The 22,405-nt window shown below is 46.5% G+C and overlaps 1 protein-coding gene across 2 annotated transcripts; it reads right to left on the bottom strand.

The window, feature by feature from the left end:
- Positions 1-1,859: 1,859 nt before the first annotated feature.
- Positions 1,860-22,242, bottom strand: ZBTB37 (zinc finger and BTB domain containing 37). 2 transcript variants are annotated; one of them, XM_069022661.1, is made up of 5 exons: positions 22,174-22,242; positions 20,210-20,314; positions 17,008-17,957; positions 15,583-15,682; positions 1,860-12,802 (listed from the first exon to the last, which is right to left on the bottom strand). In XM_069022661.1, exons 3-5 carry the CDS (start codon positions 17,928-17,930, stop codon positions 12,314-12,316), a joined length of 1,512 nt encoding a protein of 503 aa, XP_068878762.1. In that variant the 5' UTR covers positions 17,931-17,957; positions 20,210-20,314; positions 22,174-22,242; the 3' UTR covers positions 1,860-12,313. The 2 variants fall into 2 exon arrangements, with proteins under 2 accessions (XP_068878762.1, XP_068878764.1); XM_069022663.1 differs by lacking the exon at positions 1,860-12,802 and adding an exon at positions 15,215-15,298.
- Positions 22,243-22,405: the final 163 nt, after the last annotated feature.

Below are 22,405 nucleotides of genomic sequence, written 5' to 3'. Positions count from 1 at the left end.
CTATGGCAAACCTTATGCAGTCCTTTAGGGGCTGACATGCTCCCCTGGAACAGTACCTTGGAAAGAAGCTGTGAATGTTAACACAGGGCTGGGACCCTGGGAGAAAAGGGGAAGCATTTTGAAAATAACAAAGAGTTCAGAAAGCAGCTTTTCCTCTCCCTGCCCTCCTCTGGCATTTACCACTGTGGCTTTTCTTGCTGGATCCCATCTTCTACCTGTAAACATCACTGAGGGACACACAACCCCCTGTAATCTCTGCCTTTTTCAGTTGTGCTCCAGGCTGTGGAGGTGCATGCTGGTGAAAGAGGAGGGCTGAGGCAGTACCTGGGTCTCCCTAGCATGGCACTGAAACAAAATGCTTCCCCTGCCATAGGCACCGAGGAAAACATCCAAAACTTGGCCTGCAGCAAGAGCACAGGGCTTGTTCCTCCTGGAACAACTGAAAAGGGCTGAGCCGGCTGAAGAGGTGAGACAAAGCTCATCCAAAAATGACAGAAGCCATCTGAGTTGCCAGGAACAACAGCCTTGCACTGTGCAACCTCTCCCAAGCTGCTCAGCTTAGGACAGTGTGGAGCTGCCCACAGCCGGGACCAGGATCTCCCCTCGTGGCATGGAAAATCCACGTTGGGTCAGGACCAGTCAGCTATAAGACACAGACAAGGATTTGAGTATTAAACCATTTAATTCTCAAACCACTCACATGCATAATGTTCTTTTACACAGTGTTAAAAGAAAGAAGAAAATGAAATTTTTTTTAAATACAAACAGAATTTCAAGTATACATTTATAGAATTTTCCAAGATTCCTACCCAAGTTGCTAAGTATTCATTCACATTGTTCTTAAAGCTGTCTGATGAGAGCGCTTTTTGCTAAATTGCTTTCAATGCAATTGTACAGTCCCCTCTACCTTGCTTTTATTTCCCCTTTTCCTAACTCTGGTTCCCCTGCCACCCCTGCCCACCCCCCTTCAGCAGTGCTGGCTGTCCCTGGACCCAATGGCCATGGAGCTTCTGTCGGCCAGTGCCTGCTGGAAGGGGAAAAGGGAAACAGTCATGGAGGACCAGTTTGGGAACAGCTTGGAAAATCACTGAAGAACAGTCTGATATCCACAAGTTACAGCAGGCTCACTCTTCAGCCTACTCCAGACTAGTCTGAACACAGACTTTTTTTCTTGAAATAAGGACTGCAACCAAAAATAAAATAAAATAATAAAAAAAGAATAATTAGTACAGCAGGAAATTTCTTAACTGTGAAAGTAAGTCTTGAGTGTTAGGACACTTGTCCTAAAAAGGTTTGATTTATAGGTCACTAGTTGAAGGTGACAGCACAATTTCTGTTACAAATGGTTACTCTGCAAACCAGCTCAGAACAGAATCAATGTAGGACACACAAACTTGGATTAAAAAAGAAAAAAAAAATACTGAACTGACAAGGGTTCCATATCCATGTTATGGAAAAACCTCACAACCCCAGTAACAGCTTTCTCCTGGCTTTGCTGTTCAGCTTAGCTCAGCCCTGGGCTGCCAGCTGGGTTGTAACTGGGTGCAACTTCTGACCTGCTAAAAAACGGGATTTAAATCTTCTTGACAGGCAAGGGTGGGTTTTTCTTGACAGATTACAAAGTCCCCTAACAGCCACCAGCCCTGTCAGTGCTTGGGCACGGCAGGGCTGCTCTGGGCAGCATGGGGGCTATGCCAGCCTGGGGGCTGCCAGAGGTAGAGCTGCCATGCCCAAGGGTCTAGCAACATTGTTCCCCCTGAGCTGTGGCTGCCCAGGAGCTGCCTGCCTATACAGCTGCGTCCCAACTCAGCCACAGCTGTACTTGTCTGACCAGTTAAAGTGCATTGCTGCAGAAAGGGTTTGCTTTTTTTTTTTTTTTTTTTTTTTTTTTTTTTTTTTTTTTTTTTTTTTTTTTTTTAAGAGGAACCTATTTAAAGTGCTGTTCTAGTTTGGAAAGGGACTCTGTTTAGAAAAAAAATGGCACCTTTTCACACGAGAGATTTGCTCTCTGTATATGTGTGTATGTATATATATATATATATAAAAATTTGCAAAGTCAGATCTGCTGACTAATGAACAGCATATAAAAGTGTTTGTATTTTATCTTATTGCTTTTTTTTTTACTGCTGCCTGCTGCCTTGGAGGCAGGAGGGAGATGGATTCTCCTTCACATTCCCCACCATTAACTGATTTCCCAGTGCAGGAATGTGGTCTTACAGCTCTGGCTCAGGGAACAGTTCACTGTCACGCAGCACACAGGAGGTGACAAAGCTCCCTGAACTGTCACAGCCCCATGGCCAACCTGCAAAGGGTCACAGTGAGGAACTGGAGGCCAAGAAGGACTCTGGACCCCACGGGGCTCCTGTTGCTCCTGCCAGATGCCATTTTCATAGAGTCACTTTACAGAGCAGACCTGCATTTCTGAAACACAGAGGTAAGGAAAACAAATCTCTTTGAAGTGAAAGCTTTGCTGCTAGAGTGTGTAGTGTGGTAACCTCAGCACTCCAAGAGAGAGAGGTAGTTACTGTCCCGTGATTATGCTGCTGCTTAATGCAACTCCATTTCTGGAGTGATTGCTCAAAAAAAAAAAAAAAAGGGGAAAAAAATCCTGTGCTCTTTTTTAAGTTATCCCAGTTAAATCTTTCTGGTAAAGACATACTTGACTATTTCCTCTAAGAGGCGTTTATATTTTAGAAATTGATTGTCAGTTAAGCTTGTTACAAGATGAAATTTGATTAGCAAATTGCTATACAAAGCCACTTCCCTTCTTAACTCTTAAAATTTTCTCCCGCTACGCAACTATCTGTGCCCTGTTTGGGGGTCACATCCCATCTGCTCCTGCCGTAGGACAGCATTTCCTGCTCTGAGCAGTTTTAATGGAGAAAAACAAAGTTTTAGAAAGAGCTACTGAAATCATATTCACAGTGTTGTGCAGGAAAACTGGGGTGACACCAGGGAAACAAGGGGTGCTTTGGGGACAATGGGGCCACAGCTCATGGGAGCTCCAGCTAGTGTTTAACACACTAGAGGCTTGGGAAAACTGCATTCATTCCCTTCCCTTTTCACACTAAAGCAGTGCTTTGAATACCTTGCTTCCATTTCCATGAATCAACATCTGATCCAGTCTTCTCATCCTTCGCTAATTCTCCCTGCAAGTGTGGGGCACAAGGTGAGGAATACGTTACTGCAAGAACATAGAGGTGTGCATGTTTTTCTCCTCCTAATTCAGCTTCTAAAAGACCTTATTCAGAAAAGTTTCCTTTGGTACTCAGGATTGCTCTTGCCTGTCCTAAATGTCAGCCATGTTACCCACCAACACAAAAAAACCATGCCTTATTTGAATGACAACCCTCCTCTCTTCCTTCCCAATATTCCTCACTGGCACTTGCCCTGTGACAACACAGCCCTGGAAGCTGTCTGGTGTCAGCTTTCTGCCCAGACCAGTGCCTTAGGGGAGCGCAAGGGATTAGTCTTAAGCAAAGAGTATGACAAAATTCTACTCTCAATCCCACCTGGGGTGCCTCTCCCAAAAGCACAACCCTGGCTTAGGAAACCTTCTAACACATGAGAAAAGTGCCTGCATGCCACCTACACCCTCCTTCCCTGCATCTCCGGTAGAGAAACAGGCTGCCCTATAAACAGCCTCCGCAAACAAACATCGACTGAAAGAACCCCCTGGGCTGGGGACAGCCACAGTGGGGGTGGGGCTTCCGAAATCCAATCTGTCAGCAGGAGAACTGCATAGTCCACTTGTTAGTGTCACCCACAGCTGCCACCCTCCTCCCACCGGCCTCTTGCAGCCAAGAGTCGTGTTCAGTTACCAATGGACAGGCAAGAAAGGATTCAAGAAAAGCTTCACAGTAATCCAGAGTTTCTTTAGACATGTAAACTCTCAGAAAATACTCTCGGAGGCACAAACCCCTGTATCAAACCAATGCCCAAGACATGTAGATGAATGAGTGGAGCCCAGGGAAACCTCAAGAAACAGCTTTTAAAACTTGACCAAATGGGGAACTAATTAATTGGCATAATCAAGTTAAAATTTGTTTCTCTCAGACTAGTTTTGTGACTTCTCCCCCTGCCCCAGACTTAGTAATTTCTATTGGAATTCTAGTGGAAGGCATCCCTGCCCATGGCAGGGGGGTTGGAATAAGATGAGCTTTAAGGTCCCATCCAACCCGACCCATTCCATGATTCTGTGATTTGAGTACCTAATTTCAACTGTATTTTATCCTTTTATACTGCCACTTTCTGTATTTTATGACCAGAAGTAAATTAATCAATCCAACTTCATTTTTCATTTCTCATTAGTTTCACAGTTTCATAGCCAATGGTATTGGGTCTGACTGCAAAGGTGATGGGAAGGTTTAAATAAATAAGCCTCATTGGAGTATAAAAATAATGCAGCTGTTTCACCACAGATCTGAGGGGAAGGCTGTTAAGTACATTAACAAAAACTAAGCTGAAAGTCTGCAAAAAAATTAATGCACTGATTTTTTTAAGTACTGCCTTAGGTAACTGCAGTAAAATAATAAATCAGAATATGTCAGAATAAACAAGGAATTTAGCAGTATTTTAAAATACCTGAATATGTTTCAAAAGCTTAACTGATATGAACTAGGAAGCCCAGTAAAGCTGCCCATTTTACATGATAAAACTAAAAAAAAAGTAACAAAAATACAGCTTGGTGCAGTCTAATGGAAACAGGAACTTGAAGGCTGCACTCTGCCAGGATGGAGATTTCCCAGCCTTTCTTGACAACCTGATCCAATGCTGTTTGACTGTACTCATGGTGAGATAATGTCTTATCATACCTAACCTGATTTTCCCTTGTATAAGCTGCTGCCTACTGCTGCCCCTCCTTCCACTGCGAGCCTCCAGGAAGGGTCTGGCTCCATCTTCTCTGCACCCTCCCCTGAGCTGTGGAGTTTAAATAGGATAAATGATATAGGTAAAGGAGAAAACACTGAAACAAAAACAAACTTCAGTTTACAACACTTGCTAGAAAACTGAGAAAATGGCACTTTGAAGGCTGGTACTGCCCTTTCCACCCTTCACTTCCCCCCCTTCAGTTCTTCCAATGGAGTTTCTGAAATACTCACAGCAAATCTGTCCCCACAGGGGACTGACTCCTTTTCCTTCTTTACTATTCACAGCTGCAGCAGGAAAAATACTGGTGCTGCTCAGCTCTCATGTGCCAGGATAGGCATCTTTGGACACCTGTTTCGCAAGGCAGCAGCGTTTCCTGCATGCTCCTGCCCCCATGCAGGTTCCAAACCCAGCATTTTCCTGCCCACAGCATCTATGGCATGCCAGATACATGCACTTCTTCTTCCCAGTGATGTTTTGCTGCTGTTCCACCTTTCTACCCATCCCCCTGTGTGGTTCCAGTGCCACTAGCCCCAGCCATGGCTGAAAACAGATAAGCTCTCTTCTTATTTCAGCTGTCTTCCTCCTCCCTAGAAGAAGCAGAGCTGCTGCCTAGCCTGCGGGACATGTTAGATGTGAATTTGTTCTTAGCACTTGCTAATTCCTTGGAAAGGTAATTATTCCCTGGCACAGAAAATCAGCAAGATCTTCTTTTAACCCATTATTTCTTCCCACTGGTGACAGCAGAACATGAAGCTTCACAGAAGTTATTAACAAACCCCCAGCCACTTCCAGACATCAGTAAATAGCAACAGCTCATTTCCTAAATACATCAGTGGCTGGTTTTGTGGCTTCCTCCCCAGCTCCCAGCTATGCCAGATCAGTCTGATTTGCTGTCTTCTCCCTTTTTATTTCTAGCTTTGCCAGAGTGTCCTTGTTTTATGATAAAACTATTAAGGACCATGAAGAACACCTTCAAAAGGCCCCACCATCCAACTTTACCCAGCAGGTTTCAAATCCTTTCAAGGCTAAACTCCCCAGCAGCACAAGCTCTAAAGTCTTACTCATATCCACGTTTTTGTCACCAAAGACCTTTCAGATTTCCCACCTAAAAGAAGTTCCTCCTATTTCCAAGAGACATCATTTCACAAGGTGTAATACTTTGGTTTACAATTGGATTAAAATTAAATAAGAATAATGCTAAATGAGTTTATATTGAAACACTTTATATTTGTTTCTATATATGTATATACAAGTATGTGTGTGTGCACTCCCTAATGACAGCTAGAGGAAGCAAAAGTCATTCTCCAAAGGCTTCTACTCTTCCAACTAGCATGGTCAACTCATCCATTGCAACAATTCCCTGTGCATAAAAGCTAATGAAGCACCGGAAGGTGGTGCTAGCGACCGGCTGGATCACACAGACATTCAGGAACAGAAAGACAATAAATTATAAGAAATAGTAGTAACTTGTTCACAGTTGGGATGAGGATAATGTTATGGGAAACCTGAATTGTCTACAGTTCCAGGAATAAAAAGCCAAAGGTCACTGAAAGTTACAGATAACTGCAGTTAATCCTAAAAGCAAAGATCAGATCTGACACAAAGAAATGGCAGAAACCATGTGGAATTTCTCCCAGCAGCCTAAACTCTGGTACCATCAGATTCAGCAGAAAGCTTTCCAATACCTCCATCAAAATCAGAATTCATCCCGGGGATGCTCTGATCACTGCCTCCATCTCACAATGGACATTCTCCCAAGTAGGAAGATTGCTTGAAGCCAACTCAATCCTACATCCAAAAGAAAATGCTCCCAGCTCAAACATCACATTCAATCTCTCCTAATTCCCAGCCTCTGTGTTTTCCCACGTTTGCCAAGCCAAAGGCTTTCAGCAGATGGAAATATTTTAGATGGTAGGACTCTTCAGGTAATTTTATAACCCACTTGAGTGGGTTCCAGGTTAGGAATAACCTAAATTTCCAGTAAGACTAACTGCAGCAAAACTTTGGTCTACTGCATTTTACTGGTTATAAAACAAAACAAAAAAACCTCACAGCAAGTCTACTCCAAACCTACTCTATTCCAAAATGTTCTGGTAAACTTTAGTTTCAAGAAGCAGCCAGTACTGTTTGCATAGTTCTAACTTCTATTTGGTTACATATATATATATATATACATACACATGTACATATATATATATATATGTACATACACATGTACATATGTATTTTATATTAAAATATCCTTTAAATGACAGTGATTAAAATAAGAATTCTGAGCTCCTCTTTAGGCTCTTTAACTGCAGGTATTAAAACTCTGTGCATGGTTCTCACCTTGTGACAGGAGTGATGCTCACCACAATTATTTTGCTATGGCAGTGGATCCCAGACTTTTCAACTGCAGTTCCAGCCACAGGCTCAGCTCCCAGGGAAAACTCAGAGGCCAGACCTTGGCAAAAAGTCTCCTTGAATTACAGCTTCTTGACTTATAGAATAGTATGGGTTGGAAGGGACCTTTAGAGGTCATCAAGTCCAACTGTCCTGCCATGAGCAGGGACTTTTCCCATCCCCAAAATATTTCCAGCAGAGCCAGAACAGCATTCGATGTCACTAATCTGCAGAAACATTTGGATGCTGGCACAGGTAAATTGGCAGGCATGTCATGGATCAAAGAAGAGAGCTTGGTAAAGTTTAAATAATTTTAAGTGCTATTTTTTGTTGTTTTTCAAGATGCCTGATCCCACTTATCTCCCAAGCCACCTTCCACCTAAATCAATGGCACCTTTGCAGCTGTCTTCCTATTTATATGTTAGATTCTGCAGGAGAGATTAAGTCAGCAGCAAATAAAAGCTACAACTCTGCTCTTGCAAAGGCCTTATTAGGGCTGAATCACCCAAAAGTGTCAAGGACTCTGCTCCAAAACCAGACTGCTTGGAATCACTTCCTGAAATGGGCACCTCACAGTTAAGTGACATTCCTGCTGCAGAGGTGTGGGATGGAAATACAGCCATGGAGCTGTCACAAAATGACAGCAGGACAAGCAGGGAGAGCTGTCCTGTCCATTTATTTCAACCTTGAATTCAGAGAGGGCTGAAATCCTGGCTACATGCCCTCTGCACTGAGCCAGCCCCAAGATGCTTTTCAGGAGGGCTACAGCTTGTTCCCAGTGTTATTCCAGCTCTGGATAGTTGTCAGAAGGGAACAGGGTCAGTCACTGCTGACCTCTCTGGGTTTAAAACAGCAGCAGAGACACAACATGCTTTCTGTTCTTTCTGCCTTTCAGGCACCCAAATTAAAGTTAAATTATACAGATCACAGCTTGAGAATATTGTAGAGAAGATGTAGAAAAGTCCAAGGACTGAACCTGATGGTAGACAATGCTGAGAGGACAAGGAGGGACTGCCCATCTGCACCGGCTGCTCTGGCTCTCACCAGGCTATTCCTGGATCTTACTAAGTTAGCTCTAAGCATGTTCTCAGCCTCCTGTAACAAATTCACATTCCATAAAGCCTCTCATTTATCCCTCTCTAGCTGCTGGAAATACAAAGCACAATTTGTTTTCACATCCTCCCATCGCATTTTGGCCTTCTCCCTTTCCTAGCTTCACATTGGTCATCCTCCTGAGACGAAGAGGTTTAGCTTTTCTCCAAAGCAGCAACACAGTATAACAATTCTTGTTATTTTCACAGCTATTCACAGGGAACCTGGCAGCAACAGGCAACAGCCATGGCAACTGTCACATCACTTGGCTGAGACTTGGCACCAGGGCTTGCTGCAGGCTTAAGGAGATAACTACAACTCTCCACATTTGGGAGGTGAGTTCTTTGACAGCAAAGAACTAAGACATGTGTCCACCTCCAAGAAAGCAAACTGTAAAACCAGAGTGTGTTCTCCCTGTTGCCTGAGGCAAGAAAACAAATGGGTTAGTAAGCCCTAACTCTAAAGCAGACAAAAATGTTACGTACAGAGGTATTAAAACACGAGAGTTCTCTTCACATCCTCCTTAAATCACAGTTGAAATCACAGTTTTGGCAGAAAAAGATGCAGCTAGATGTGGGAATGCAAAGCTGTGCCTCAACCCATCACAGAAGCATTTGCACTTGGAAAGTTGGCATCTGATTCTCCACAGCTTTGGTGCAACTGTCAAGAGCCACACCAACACAGAGGCAACAGAACACAGTATCATTCTGTTAGGGAAAGAACCTCTAAGTAACTACACTGCCAGAAAATTCACATGAGGTTTCTCCATACCGTACATGACCTCCGATTCCTTTTTTCTTGAACCTTGGTCTCATCTGCACTCAGGAAGTCAACCACTGAAAGAAATGTTTAATAACAATTCCTTCAGAACTAGTTCCACTGTCTAGTGCGGATGGGCCTGAACTGGTTTCAGCACTGTTCAAGAAATATTAGACATCATGATTCCCACACATACATACACATACATTAAATGTACAGAAACAATATCAAAATGATTCCCACTACCATACCTTATACTGACTCTAGCTACAAGCTATAAACTTCATCTCAGCAAGGCCTGGGCAAGAATATTGGCTCTTTTGCATGCAATCAGAAATAATCATTTATACAGTGGCAACCTCTGCACAAAAAAACCCCCAAAAATGAAAACAAAAGCAAACATAAAGGAGGAAAAAAATAAAAACCTTTCACAAGCTTTGTTTTCAGCCTAGTAAGGTATGACCAATTTTACGGTTTTCACTAGGCCACTTGAAGTAGTGAATCAGCAAAAAGGATGCACTGTTGGCATCCTGTACTGTTTGGATGCTCCTTCGTTCACAGTATTGATACAGTAAAACAAAAACTGTTCAAGAAACTCACAGCTATGCCATGGGAACAAAGGCATTCACCATTTTATGTCAGCCCTTCTTCACTACGGTTGCCATGTGTCTCAGAAAAATGTTGCTTGTGTAGCAGTTACTGCACCTTCCCCCTTTTCTTCACAGCGAGCTTAGCAGGGAAAATTTCCCACTATATTTTTATATAATATATGTATATAAATAATTTTACGTTTTTATAGTTTGGTAGTATTCTTTTAAAATTTCTATTTTAAAACACTTAAAAATCTTTTAAGCAACTAAAGTAACTTTTGATGCTCTCTAGTGTGAACAGGATAAGATTTCAAAGTTTTTAACTATTTTTTTCATTTTTGGTAACTTCAAAAGCTATGACTAAAGCAGCACATCTCCACTCCTCCCCACACCTTGACTGGAACAAAACCTACCTTGGCCCCCCTCTCACCTCATCCTCTGCCACTGCTCTCTGGCAACCTCACTGTTTTGGTACCATGCTGTTTGAACTTTGCCAGGAAACCTGACGGAGCTGGTTGTTTGGGTGCCAAATCACTCCCTGTGTGATGGATGCCCTTGACAGGAGAGGAGGAAGAAGGGACAGAAGGAAAATGGAGGTGAAATATCAGTTTTCCTGTTTGAAATGGTCAGTGAAATGGTACTTTGCAGGTGCCCAGCTCAGAACACCTGCAAAGGTTCCTCTTGTAGGAGTACATCCCTGTTACACATGATACTGGCACCGAGCCCTTCCCTACACACAAAACCACATCAGAGCCACACCTCTTTTTGAGAGAGAGATGGGAGGAACAGTGAGACCCCTCACACATAAAAAAGTCTACAAAGCAAGGCAAGAATATATTGCCCTTCTCCAAATTATTCCCTCCAAAGGGGCAGGAAAATGATCCCGAGTACCAACTGGCAGATGGAGAAAGCAAGGGCTGCAGACATTTCCATGTGCCCAAAACTGCAGTCAGACTGCAGGTCAAGCTTTATTGTCACTTGGTCAGTCTCCTGCCTGCTAAGCCCCTGCGCTAACCACTCATCCAGCTTTCTTGCTGAAGCAAGATGAAGTGTATTTCTTTCCCAATGTCTCCTTGTTCCTCCCATCACCTTAAGGTTCAGAACTTTACCCTTCCTTATCATATATACATTATACATCCTCAAGAGAACTCCTTCACCAAACCTGATATGCACAACCTGTCATTCATTCCACCTCTCCATCATGGACAACTTGGCATCAGAACTAGAGAAAACTCTTAAAATATTGCATATTTTTTAAAAAAAAGATGTCAGGATATTTGCACTTATCTACCTGTCCCATGCGTTTCTGGTTATGAACCACGTAAGCCCGTGCAAACACCTACAATACACACGCAGGCATGTCTCTCCAGGTTTGCTAAACTTGCTCTAAACATCAGAGCTACTCAGAATACAAAAATGTTAAGTCCATGCAAGGGGACAGAGTTGTGATTGCTCTAGGAACACTTCACTTTTAAGTCTCCTGAACTGTTATAAGGAAATAGAATAGAGTTCTCTTTTTGCATTTCGTTGATAAAAAAGTTATCAAACTAGTTTGTAGAAACAGGTTTAAAAGCAACCACCTGCGATTGCTCAGCTGTGACAACAGCATTGCAGTATTTCCATATCCTGTATTGCTGTTCTAAAAGATCAAGTCGAGGGGGGAGCAGGGGTGAAGGAGGACTTTGGTAGCCAGCCTCTAACTCTGCAATTCAGCCACTCCAGAAAATCTCTTCCTAACCCTTGGCAACACCTGAAGCACAGCAGTGCTCCAGCCAGGACGTTGAGCTCTCCAGAGCAGAGCACCAGCAGAGGACAACCTCCTCTGGAAGACCCCTCCAGCCCTTCTCCCAATGCATCAGAGTCTCAAGCAAATCTCACAGCTGCTAAATTCCACTCTCAGTAGCTGAAGTGCTTCCTTCACATTTTGCTGACCTCTGGAATACCACTTTGTAGCTGTGCCCACTTTAACAAGGGGCACCAGGGCTGCATGCCTGGAACAGGCAAGCCCAAAGCCCTAAAATAACAGTTTAAACAAAAATGTAAAGAGACACACCAAAAATAAGACAGGGATAAATAAGCTCGGGCAAGGCAGGTTCCACCAGGACAGTCTATTTGTTTTCTTTACCGTGGCAACTACTTGGGGAAGGGAAAAAGGCAACAGCCCCCTACCCCTGCTCTCCCCTTGAGTGGGAGCAGTGGATATGGCTCTGTGGCTGAACCCGGCACTGCCGGCAGGACGCCCTGCTGGGCAACAGCGCTGTCCAGAAATACAAATGACTGCTTGTCCCAGATCACTACAGAACAGTAAAAAAATTTAAAATCCTGTCGATCCCTGAATAAGAAGTTGATAGACACAGTTGTTCTGTTTTTCTCCAAGAGGAGGAGGAATAAGGGAGAAAAACATTTAACACTCTATGGGTGTGTGTGTGGGTGTGTGAGAGGAAGAGAAAGATAGAGAGAGAAAGATTTTTCTATTTTGGCAACATCTTGGGAGCTTCTTTCTGTTCAGTGGTGGCATTGCACTAATTACAGTACCAGCCTGCCAGGTTGGTGCTGACTCTTTAGAGCCAAGAATGGGAAGACGGTCCTTTCTCCCGGGACTCCACAGCCGCATTTCAATCCGGCCCAGTTGTGGACACAGATCCCTGTGCCGTCTCCCCCACTGCCACAGCCTCCTCCTGTGGAGGAGATTCCTCCTCTGCCTGCCCCCGGGACGTGACAGTCGTCTCAGGGGAGATGCTGTGGGGCCCCTCCAGGGGCAAACAGCCAGGGTGGTTCTTGCGAAAGTGCTGGTTGAGGATGGCCTGGAAAGGGAAGCTTTTCCCGCACACATGGCAGTGGAAGGGCTTGTTGCCTGTGTGCTTGCGGATGTGATATTCCAGCTGATCCTTGCGGGTGTACTTCTTCCCACACATGCGGCAGACAAAAGGTGTGATGCCCATGTGGAGCCGCATGTGCCGGTCCAGGCTGCCCTTCTGGTTGAAGGATTTGGCGCAGTAAATACATGTGAGCCGTGGGTTGTAGCGGAACCAGCGCTCTGAAACCTCCTGCTCCCGCAGATATTCCACATAACCGCTCACTCCAAGCATGGCTGATTCCTCCCCCTGCCAAAGAAATAGCATAGATTTAAAAACCAAGTAACCTAAAACAAGTTGCAGAGAAGATCAGGCCCAGGTTCAGCCAGTAAAACATGTGCCAAACCTCGAAATCAGCAGCACTAAGTCTGCAGCCTCAAGCACACATGTAAGTGTTTAACTGAAGACAAACATTGAAGACAAACGAGCAATCAATTAGAAACCACTACTGCAGAGGCCCCTTCTGCCAAGCCATTCCCTGGATCTGGTGAAAAAAAGACAGCCCTTGACACAAAGGCGCTTGGCCGCTGTCTTAGGTTACAATGTAAGATGTAACCAAAAGTATGATATCACCATCTTCATAAACTGTTAAAAACAGGGGGGGCAGTGTTCCTTATCTCTTCCATGACACATCCCTGATAACTCCCTCCTTCTGTTAATGGGCCATCAAGTCTCACTGCCTGACTCATAAAATTACATCATCCCATTGTGAGATGTTCTGCCCAGAGGGAGGAACCAAGCATTCCTACCTGGATACAATCTGAGGTTTGGAACACCACAGGCAGCCTTGCCTACTGAATCCCCAGAGTACAAGAGCTCCTTAACCACCGCTGGACCTTCAGAGGAAGACCAGACCCTTCTACAGGAAGACCGCTTCAACAGAAACACATCTATCACTTCAGGAAGATGGCAGCCACCATTTAATCGGACTGCTACCACCACCCTGACCGACAGGGTGTCAGATTGTATCCTGACTCTGTCAGTTTAAGCCAGTGTTTCTGTATTACTGCCTTTATCTTAGTTTTCCTATTAAATTGCAATTCTGACTTGGGATCTCCCACTGATTTGCTTTCAAACTAGTACCAATTCAGTTGTGGACCACGTGTCAACACTTGTTACTTTTGTTAAAATTTGTGCCAGTTTTATTAAAACACTTGAGTGTATCACCTTCTGCTTTCCTTACTAAGAGTCAAAAAAAAGAAGCCGATTGATGAGCTTGCAGTAAAACAAAGGGGGAGCAAACCACAAATTGTATCTGAAAGTTCAGGTGTCATTTTACACAGGTATTTATTCAGGTGAATAAATGAATAAAATGAACTTAGGGTTCATTTTATAATGTGTCACATTTGCCTGCCTGGCTGTGTAACCCATCCCATCCCAGTGGCATCGCAGGCAAGGATGCGCCTGACCCAGCTCGCACAGCAAGGACTACTCCATATTTTCTGAAGCCACACAGACAAACAGCCAAGGGCAACCTGAACCACAAGCCTGGTCTCAGGACAGACGCTTCTGGCCATCACATTCAGATTGAGCAGAAACAGACCAACACCAGAATGCTTCTGTGTTGGAAATGCACTGTTTACTCTCCCAGTGCTGCTTCCCAGTGGTGCCAAATGTGGAGAAGCAAACCAGTGTAACAGCAGGAGGGTATCTCCTCCACCAGCCGGGGCTCTGCAGGCATGAGCAGCAGTGTACCTGTCCCAGGTGCTGCTGAATCCAGCTGTACAGGCATAGGGAAGCTGCTCAGGACTAAAGGAGATACACAAAGCTCTGGTTCTTCCTTTCCACTCTACCATTGCCATTGGGCAGGGATCACAGGCAGGCTATTTTAGTATGCATATGGCAATGCCAGGAGAATCGAAGGTGATGATACTTCCCCATGGTGTGTAAGGCCTAAGGTTTCATGTTTGGGGCTGTCTCACAATGAAGAAATAAGAGCAGCTTTTCTGTAGGCAGAGCTAAAATTGCTTAATAAGTCACATTTCCCCTACAGAGTTGGTTTGACCTGAAATTTTCTCAATGTCTTCTGAGGACACAAAACAAAGCTTTGCAAAACAGGAACAAAAAGGTATCTGTTGTTTTATGGAAGCGTCTAACAAAGTCAGCAGACAGCAATCACAATTTTTTCCCCCTTGCTTCACTTGGTCTTACTCAAGGGCAAAGCAGCCTAGTATCTCCTTACCCACCTTCAGCCAAGTCCTTTGCTTACACACTGACACATTCCCTACCTGTCAGGCTCACAAGAGTCCTTCTGCACTGTGTTGGCTGACACGCTTGCACTACAGTGGCACTGTGACACTAACTGGATGCAACAAAATTAGACCAAAATGATAAGGCCCAGGTAGTATTGCCGTGTCCCACTTTGCTGCACTCTACAGCCCACTGCCCTCCCACTTCTGTGCATCTCTCCCTCCTACCCCAAAACTGTGCCCAAAGAAGCAGAGAATTCAGAGCTCCTTTATGTTGCAAATTCTGCTGTGCAACACAGTCACTTGGAGAAGAGACAGAGACCTCTGTAAAAATCCACAGCTCTTTGACACTCCACCCAGAAAGGTTTATTGGTGTAGTGCCTGGAGGGCTTTTGGGAATGGTTTTGGTACCAGCAAAGAAAGGTTCAGCTGTTGTCACCTGTCTTCCACAGAAGCCAAGACACACCTCCTCCCTCTGCTCATGCATTTGCTGCCAGTGTTTGAGGGCAGATCCAGCTCTGTAGGCAAATGGGGTTTCTCCTCAGGAGTTGGTGGCCTGCCCAAAATAAGGGTGGATATTTATGCCCTCAAACAACAAGAGAAACTCCTTGTGTTTTCCAGGTACCTGACCAAAATCCCAAATAACAGCCAAAATCAGTTTTAAATCGTACGTGGCCAGCACATGTTCTCCTGTGGGCAAGTAAATCCCTTGCCAAAGTAAAAAGTCCTTGTACCACACTCATTATTGCTTGCAAATATAAAATATGACACACTTCATCACAACACAGTCTCCTTCACCTTCAAGCCAACATTTACTCGCAAACTTCTTGATCTGCCTACCTGGGAACTGGGCTGCTTGGGCTCATCCATCCGCCCGGGAGACTCGCTTTTTGATCTGTACCGCTCAGTCACAGCAACCATACTGCCAGAAGGACTAAATCTGTGGGGTGGGGGAAGAGTGTAAATGGAATTTTTAATGGGCATCAGGTCACTACAGTGTTTAGAACAAGTGATGAGCAATAGAGGCTAGAGGCACCTGTATAGCATCTCTTCATCCTCATCAGCTAACACACTTGAAGTGGAACAGTGCAAGTATAATGGAAAAACCAAATCATACCGGTCTATGGTTTCAGTCTAAACATCTGAAAAATAAAACCAAGTCATCTGGCTTCCAGTTCAGCAACAGAGTGGGGTTGCTATCTTGAGTAAACCAATATGGGCCTGGTGACTCAGGAACTGTACAGTAGGACAGAAACCATTTCTCAGAGGACACCTCTCCTCCAACACCCACACCCTCCTCCTCCATTCCCAGTGTGAAACACAAGGGATGTGATGGATTGCAGGTGGGAAACAGAGCATACAGACTGCAGTGCAAAAAGAGATACGGAAGTAAGAAAGCATCGCTCTCCAAGGGCCAGCTCAAGATTGTTCCCACTGATTGATTTATTAAGTGACAAGTAACAGAATATCCACTGCTTCCAGGTAGCTGTTTCCCCATGGGATTGAGCTAGAAGAGAGGCAGATGTGAAGCGAAATCCCAGAATTACAACCCCTCAAATACAACAGACCTGCCCTTTATCAAATCCATTCTCTGGCCTGAGCCTAGGGCAAGAAAGCAAATGCTGGAGGGGAAGGAGATGGATGGAGAATCCAAACACAGCAGATTTCACCACTCATTTTCAACAAAGGCTTTTTGCTCTCTCATATAAATCAAAACAACAGCAGAGGCCACTGGGTTCCCACTTCAACTGCCTCAGAAGACGTAAACCCAGGGCCCACTGCTGTCATGGGCCACTGGGAAGACCTTGCCCTAGAGCTGGTGTCTGGCTTGTTTCTCAGCCAGAACCATCCCCAGATTTTTGGGCCAGAAGGCACCAGTGCAATGGCACTTTGTGTAACACATATTGTATATGACCTAATTAATCCGAATGTAGAGTCCGATATCTACTGAGGCTGAACTGAACATCTTCTTTAAACAAAAATCTCACCTCAGCTGAAACACCGAGAGGTAGAGATCCAACCTCTAAGAGCTAGTAAGTAATTTCCCACTGGAGAGCCTGGTCTGATCACTACCCAGCCAAAATAGTATTACCCAAACTGGATGCACTTCCTAACACCAGGTAAAAACCCTTGGGCTCTTACGCTTAAGATGGCCACAGGAAACAGAAAAAGGAAATGTTCCATAGTGACTGACCCAGCCAAGTCACAATCTTGCAAAACTTCCTCTTACAGCAAAGGCGAGTAATTAGGTTAAAGAAAACTCACCTGTCGATCTCACTGCTGGTTGGCCTGACCACTTTGGTTCCAGAGGACCCTAAGGCAAAAGCCTCCTGACCCAGCGATCCATGGCCTGTGGTGTCGATTACCATGGCTGTGACCTCTTCAGCGCTGCTCCCATCTTCTCCCGAGGGCTGGTGCTCTGTCCCCAGCCACTCCTCCAGGTTTTCTGTCTTAATGCGCACTCCTCCCAGCACCCGCATGTCCTCGTCGTTCCGTGCCCCGCGCTCTCCCATTCCCGTCTCAACGTACCACTGTCCTGCTCTGTTAATCCGCAGGATGGGCTCCCTGCCTTCCACATCTGAACTGTGCTCAATTATCTGGGGGCTGGTGGACTCCTCAGGTGGGCTGAGCTCCCGAATGTCCAGCACTGTGCTAACCTGGCCCAGGCGACTCCCCTTGGGGGTGTTGTGACGTGGGCTCAGGGAACGGTTTAGATTTGGCGTCACCCGGTGAGACTCGGGTGGTCTCTCCTGATGCTTTGTCCTGGTCTGGCTCAATTCCACTTCCACCTCTGCCACATTAATTTTGAAATGAATCCCCTCGAGGATCTGTGTGCATTTGTCTATGATGTGCTGCATCTGCAAGAAACTGGCAGCTGTCAGGTAACTGATGATGTCAGCCAGCTGCAGACATATCCTGCCAGTGTAGCAGAAGGAGAGGAGCTGCTCGAAAACAGAAGGGTTCTTGATGACAGAGATGGACACGGTGCTCATCTCATTCAGGGACATGTGGTCACGGAAGTAGGGCGAGCTGGCAGCCAGCACCACCTTGTGCGCACGGAAAGCCTGGCCCTGCACATTGACCACGATGTCACACAGCCGACCCTGCATGCGCAGCTGGTTCAGGTGGCTCAGGACAGAGTTACTGAAGTCAGGAATCTCCAGCTGAATGTTCCCACTCTTCTCCATGGCTGTCCCAGCTGCAGGTGCACGACTCTAGTGGAAAAGAGGGAAAAGATCCCATCATTAGCAGAGCAAATCATTTGAATCTAGAACATTTTTCACCTTCTTCCACACAGTTTGAAACACTGGAGTTTTTGGAGACTTCCTCACCCACTGAATTGCCACACACCTGGCAGCAGCTCTGTCACAAACGAGTGTGTTTGAGACCACTTAAAAAAGCATCAAAAAAGCTCTCTGATCTCTCCATGCTGTGCATCCCCCTACATAAGAGTTCTGCTAAACCAGTCCCGGGCAGATCTCCATTCCCTGTGGCTTCAGCATACAAAACACTTTGTTCTGCCAGCCTCAATAAAAGCACATCTACATGTAAAAAGAACATTAAAAATGGCACAGGTACTAAAAATAGGCACCTGATTGCATAATGGATTAAAATACTCACCACTTATACCTTCTAAGCACTCTGAAAAGGGAAAGTACTAAGGAAAGCTCGTTTGTAAAACAGGAACTGAGAAGGAGACACCAGGACTTAAATCCTCCTGAGACTTTTGAAAAATTGGCCAGCACACATTTGACCTGAAGGCATCCTAAGTGCCTTGTTAACCTGAGATATCCATCATATATGGCACTTCTGACATGTGCCAGAATATATATAACAGGAAGGTGAAAAAAAAAGCTGTGACCCAGAGAGCTCAGGATCACTTTTGTAGGGTCTCAAGAGAAATCACTTTGGTCATCACTAAGTTCCCATCCCAGCCATACCCTAAGTCAGTAACTCCTGGACTCTTTCCCAAGTAGAATAATAATGAGACTGTTCCACTTGGGCTACAATTCACAACAGTGCTGCTCTGCTCGGGTTGCAGTCCAGGTAAATGGTTTACCCAGGCTATACATGGTTCATCCCTTGTTTCCCACCTTGGCTGGGATGTTCCTTGTTGTTCCCACCTCTACCACACAAGAGCTCCTGGTAGGCTCAGGGAGCACCTCACAGCCCAGCTGGTGCAGTCGGGGGATCCTTCACCACTCAGCCGAGTCCACCAAGGTTTATCAGGAGACTCTGAGATCTCAGAGCAAGGCCAGGGAGGGGGGCTGGGGGACGCACCACCACATCACCACATTTCATTTTGGCAAAGTTTGAAAAGAAGCCCTGACCATATATGGTAAAAATTTGGAATGAATGAAAGTTAGATGTAAACCCATCCAAAAAGGAAAAAAAAAGGAAAGTAAATAAGCCTGTTAAAGTCCATTCATGGAATGAGCAGCTTCCAAGCTGGATAGCATCTGAAGTGTGGATTAAGCAGAGTCCTGCAGATGTCAAAACCATTTCAGGAAGGCTGGGAATGCCAAGGCTCACAGTGCCGACTCTGAGGAATATCTGAATCGAAGGGATTGGCACTCCGAAGAGCATGTGTGCCTTTCAAAGACTTTTTATTTGGAATTTATGAACATTGCAGCATAGCACATAGTCCATATGCCCAAATAGGCTTTGTGCAAACTTGGCAAACTCAGGTACTAAACATGAAGCTGCAGGACAGCCTGTCAATCTTGTGGAGTTGTGCCATGAGATTTCTAAGTGGTGGGATGGCTGCGTGTCCCTGGGGAAGTCAGACTGGAGTGCGCAAAGCTTCACAAAGTGCAGCTGAACAGTGCCAGGTCTTAAGGCTTCTTCTCTCCTTCCCCTGTTACAGAATCCCAGAATGGTTTGGGTTGGAAGTGACCTTAAAGCCCATCCTATTCCACCCGCTGCCATGGGCAGGGATACCTTCCACTATCCCAGGCTGCTCCAAGCCCCGTCCAACCTGGCCTTGGACACTTCCAGGGATCCAGGGGCAGCCACAGCTTCGCTGGGCACCCTGTGCCAGGACCTCACCACCCTCACAGGTAACAATTTCTTCCCAATATCCAATCTAAACCTCTGGCCGTGGGAAGCCATTCCCCCTCAGTCCTGTCACTCCATTCCTTGTAAATAGTCTCTCTCTATGTTTCCTGTAGGCTCTCTTCAGGCACTGGAAGGCGACAATTAGGTCACCCTGAAGCTTCTCTTCTCCAGGCTGAACAGCCCAAATTCTCTCAGCCTTTCCTCACAACAGAGCTGCTCCATCTCTCTGATCATCTTGGTGCCTTCTCTGGAGTCGCTCCAACAGCTCCATGTTCTTCCCTATCTTTAGGAGAAAGCAACAAACCCCACAAAAATCAGGGAACCACAGTGCACAGGTCTGTGCCAACACAGTTGGGAGTAGAACATCAACTGCATAGAACAAGGGGAAATAGAAAACCCGACATCTTACCTGGAGTGCTGTGAGTTACATGCAGTGGGAAGGAAATGGGGGTGCTGCCTTATTTTTTTCCCTCTGATGCGGTAAGAAAGTCTGAAAACTTGTTGCCCCCTTCCCCTTTAGGAGGTAAAAAGAAAGAAAAAATGAAACGCCAAGGAATTGCGCTCTCCCAAGCGTTGTTGTGAACATCAAGCTTTGTCATTCTTGGTTTTGCTGGAGGATCTAGCAGCAGGATTAGCTCACTATCTTCCCAAAACACCTTTTCCTAAAGCAATAAGCCTCAGAGCACACTCTCAAGGAAGGCAAGGGTGAAACAACGCCAAGGCCATAAGCACCCAGGGAGGCAAGAGGGAAGCAGCGGTTGAGCTTGGGATATACAGAAAGAGAAGGGAAAAAACAATCATCAGACCTTAACTGCTGAGCATGGCTGGGTACAGCTGTGGTCAGAAGGCAGCTGCTCCCCAGGGAGCCCAATAGATTATCCGTGAGCTCCTGCTCCGAAGACAGGGAAAATCCATCTACTCTTTATGACCCACAGAGCTCTGCTCACCTCAGTGTCAAGGAACCTGCGTGTTATGATCCACTCAGAGGCTGGGGAGAGGGAATCTGTCTTTTGGTTCAAACTACCCTGTCAGAGGCTGATTTCTGCCCCTCTGAGTAATGGAACCTCTCATCAGCTTCTGCACTCAGCCACAGGGCAATGACATCCTGATTTCTCTCTTCTCTGGGAAGTCTGTCACCTCCACCCACCTTTACCTGCAGGCTGAGCTGAGTCAGCACAGGGCACACACTGAGACAATGCCATTTTTTAATGCAATTTGAAGTGACACCAGCTGAGACATGGACTTTACTTATCTCAGCAAATGCCTTCCAGCCTGCGAGGTAGCTACCGGGAGTGGGTGGAATTCTTGATCCATCAGGTAAGAAGCAGAGACAGATCACCCAGCAGATAATGTCACCCTGGGAGCTGCACTGAAAACTCTCAGCTTTTGGGTTGAGATTTACTGTGACTGGTCAACTTCACAGAATCATTGAATATCCTGAGCTGGAAGGGACCCAAAAGGACCACTGAGTCCAACTCCTGGCCCTGCACAGACACCCCAACAATCCCACCCTGTGCCCGAGAGCACTGTCGAAACGCTCCTGGATCTCTGGCAGCCTTGGGGCCAAGACTGTTCCCTGAGGAGCCTGGTCAGTGCTCGACCATCCTCTGGGGGAAGAACCTTTTCCTGATATCGAGAGTAAACCTCCCCTGACACAGCTCCAGCCGTTCCCTGGGTCCTGTCCCTGGTGTCAGAGAGAGCTACTTAGAATCCCAGAATGGTTTAGGTTGGAAGGGACCTTAAAGCCCATCCTGTTCCACCCCCTGCCATGGGCAGGAACACCTTCCACTATCCCAGGTTGCTCCAAGTCCCGTCCAACCTGGCCTGCAGGTAAAGGTGGGTGGAAGTGACAGACTTCCCAGAGAAGAGAGAAATCAGGATGTCATTGCCCTGTGGCTGAGGTGCAGAAGCTGATCCAAGGGATCCAGGGGCAGCCACAGCTTCTCTGGGCAACCTGTGCCAGGACCTCAGCATCCTCACAGGTAACAATTTCTTCCCAATAAACCTACTTGGCTACTTGCACATTACAACGGGACTGCCAACAACTATAAAACCAAATGTAACTCTAAACTGGGACGAGCGGCGGTAGCTTCTCGCCCGTCCCCACCCCGCCCGCAGGACCCGGTTCACAGATCCTGGTGTCTCCCCGCCGCATCGCTCCCCGACCCTCGTGCCGCGGGGCCCGCGGCTCGTTCTGACCCGTGACAGCCGCGCCGGGTCCCCGGACGGGGGGTGCGCGGGGCGGGCGGGGCAAACCTCCCCCAGCCCCCGCCCCTCCCACCCTTGGCCCCGCGAGGCGGCGGCCGCGCTCCCGCCCCTCCGCGTCCCCGGGGCTCCGGGCTGCCCCGCCCGCCCCTCCCGGCCCGGCCTCACCTGCCGGGGGTGGGAAGAGCCCGCAGCGCCGGCCCGGAACCGAAACGCGCCAGCGCGGGCCGCGCCCCGGAAGGAAACGCTGTGAGGGCCCCCCAACCTGCGTACCCCCGCTCCGCCCCTGCCCGCGGGACACACCCCGGTGGGTGTGGCCGCGTCCGCACCACGTGACCTGTGCTATATAAGGGACGCGCAGAGGGGCGTCTCTCCTTTCTGATCGCGGCGGTGTTGAGAG

This window comes from Aphelocoma coerulescens, chromosome 8, assembly GCF_041296385.1.
Source record: "Aphelocoma coerulescens isolate FSJ_1873_10779 chromosome 8, UR_Acoe_1.0, whole genome shotgun sequence".
NCBI lineage: Eukaryota > Metazoa > Chordata > Aves > Passeriformes > Corvidae > Aphelocoma > Aphelocoma coerulescens.
This window is presented reverse-complemented; position numbering and strand designations above follow the sequence as displayed.